This window comes from Calidris pugnax, unplaced genomic scaffold, assembly GCF_001431845.1.
Source record: "Calidris pugnax isolate Ruff unplaced genomic scaffold, ASM143184v1 scaffold335, whole genome shotgun sequence".
Taxonomy (NCBI): domain Eukaryota; kingdom Metazoa; phylum Chordata; class Aves; order Charadriiformes; family Scolopacidae; genus Calidris; species Calidris pugnax.
In genome coordinates this window covers 65,211-67,545 of record NW_015091148.1, presented here as the reverse complement: position 1 = coordinate 67,545, position 2,335 = coordinate 65,211, and the positions used below count along the sequence as shown (strand labels likewise).

At 64.2% G+C, this 2,335-nt stretch overlaps 1 protein-coding gene across 1 annotated transcript in view; it reads right to left on the bottom strand.

The window, feature by feature from the left end:
- The window catches only part of HDAC5 (histone deacetylase 5), a 37,109-nt gene that overhangs the window by 3,748 nt on the left and 31,026 nt on the right, over positions 1–2,335 (bottom strand). The window contains exons 12-17 of the mRNA XM_014958916.1: positions 1,593–1,749; positions 1,368–1,488; positions 1,197–1,246; positions 985–1,092; positions 285–340; positions 91–179 (exon numbers count right to left, since the gene is read on the bottom strand). Of these exons, the coding sequence (XP_014814402.1) occupies positions 91–179; positions 285–340; positions 985–1,092; positions 1,197–1,246; positions 1,368–1,488; positions 1,593–1,749 (581 nt within the window). The remainder of the gene's footprint in view (positions 1–90; positions 180–284; positions 341–984; positions 1,093–1,196; positions 1,247–1,367; positions 1,489–1,592; positions 1,750–2,335) is intronic.

The window sequence follows — 2,335 nt, the reverse complement described above, 5'->3', positions numbered from 1 at the left end:
CAGCAGTGTCAGGGACCCCCCCTCACCCATGCCATGGTGTCCCCGTCACCCAGGGGGGTCCCTATCCCCCCTTCCCTGGGGGCGGCCTTACCCAGTCCACGATGAGGATCTTGCCCACGCTCAGCTTCTGCTGGAGCAGTTTGGCCGAGATGGCCACCGAGTTGAAGAAGCAGAAGCCCCTGAGGAGAGGGGGCCAGGGTGAGCGTCGGGGTGGCCCCTGGGTCACCAGTGTCCCCCCAACTTCCCCACAACCAGGGGTCCTGCCGGTGCAGCCCCACACTCACATGGCCGTGGACTCCTCGGCATGGTGTCCCGGGGGGCGGATGACGGCGAAGCCGTTCTGTGGGGATAGAGAGGGACACGAGTGACACATGGCACATGCCCACACACACACACCCTGCAAGGGAGCAGTGCTTGCATGAGCGTGCGCAAGGGCTTGCCATGCACACCTGCACAGGCTTGCACACACGTGGTGCACACTTGTATAGGAGTGCTATTGCACACAGCCTGGTAAGTGTGCACAAGAGTGGTGCGCATGCATGTAAACTCGCACAGGGCCATCACACCCTTGGATAAGTGTGCACAAGGACACTGCACATGTGCAAGCATGCACAAGGGCCACCACATACACCCAGGTGAGCGAATGCACATCTGCAAACGTGCTTGGGGACCATCACGCACACAGGTAAGCATGCACAAGAGTGGTGTGCACATGTGCAAGCTCGCACAGGGGCCATCCAGGTGAGCGCACACACACACAAGTGTGCGTGAGGATTATCCCACCCCCTGGTAAGCGTGCAAGAAAGCAGCGTGCATGCACACAAGCCGTCGCACCGCAGGTGAGCGTGCACGTGGGTGGTGCATACACATGCAAGGGTGCATGAGGGCTGCTCCCAGGGCAAGCGTGCCCACCCTGAGCGTCTAAGGTGCCCCAGGGGCCAGCGTGCGAGGCCGGGGGCCAGCGTGCCAGCCCTCCCCGCTCACCTTGATCTCCCCGGCGGCCACCTTGAAGGAGAGCTCCACCAGGCAGCCCACTGCCATGCGCACGGCGCTGGAGGAGTGCATCTCGTTCCACACCGTGTCACTGTCCACCTGCAGGGGTGGGGGGGGTGGGACCCACACAGGGACACATCAGTGGGACCAGGCCAAGCCCAAGGATGCCCCCCCACCCCCCAGGGCCACCCCCACCTACTCACCCCAATGCCCCCGCATGGCAGCACCGTGTACATCTTCTGGCTGATGGGACCTGGTGGGGCGGAGAAGACCGTGACAACGGGGGGAGCCAGCGGGGATAGTGTCCCCCACCCCCAACTCCAGGAGGGGATCCAGGCATCCGGGTGACCCCTCCTGTCCCAGCTGGAACCTACCTAGGAGCTTTTTGCTGTCAAGTTTCTGGCGGTTGAGGGGGCTGGTGCCGTAGAGCAGCGTGTGATGCTCTGAGTGCACCGTCTGGATCTCCTCCAGCGTCGCCTTCCTGCCCCGGATGCGCTGGGAAAAGGGAAGGGACACGGACACACACACAGAGCAGTGAGCCCCCCCCAAACAAGGTGAAGAGGGGACCCCCACCCCGGGATGGTGTGTGGTGGCCTCACCTCGCATTTGCCAAGGAGACCGGTCTCCTGAAGGCGGGACCAGATGCTCTGGATGCGGCCGGCGTGCCCCCCCGCCCCCCGGGACATGGGCACCCCACAGGACATGGGCATCCCATGGGAAACTGGGATCCCCAGGCACCCCAAGGAATGGGAAACCCTGTGGGAGAAGGGGCATCCTGTAGGACATGGGTGCTCCTTGGGCACCGAGGGACTGGGGGATCCTTGGACACCCCAAGGGATTGGGAACCCCAGGGGACAGAGGGATCCCACGGGATAGGGGGACCCCTTGGCAACCCAAGGGATTGGGAACCCCAGGGGACAGTGGGATTGCAGGAGATAGGAGCAACCCCAGCCACCCGAATGAATGGGGCACCCCATGGGACAGGAAATCCTACGGGAGAAGGGGACCCTGTAGGACATGGGTGCTCCTTGAGCACCCTGAGGGACTGGGGGACCCTTGGGCACCCCAAGGGATGGGGCACCCCATGGGACAAGGGCAATCTGGGCACACGAAGGGACGGGGCCACCTCATGGGACATGGGCAAACCAAGGGATGGGGCACCCTGGGGAGCAGGGGGGCACCCTTGGGCACATTGAGGGGACAGGGACACCCCATGGGATAAGGGACGCCCCTGAGCCCACCAAGGGATGGGGCACCCCACGGCCAGGGTCACCTCTGGGCACCCTGAGGGATGTGGCACCCTGGGGGGGGACACGGGCCATTGGGGTCACCCAAGGGATGG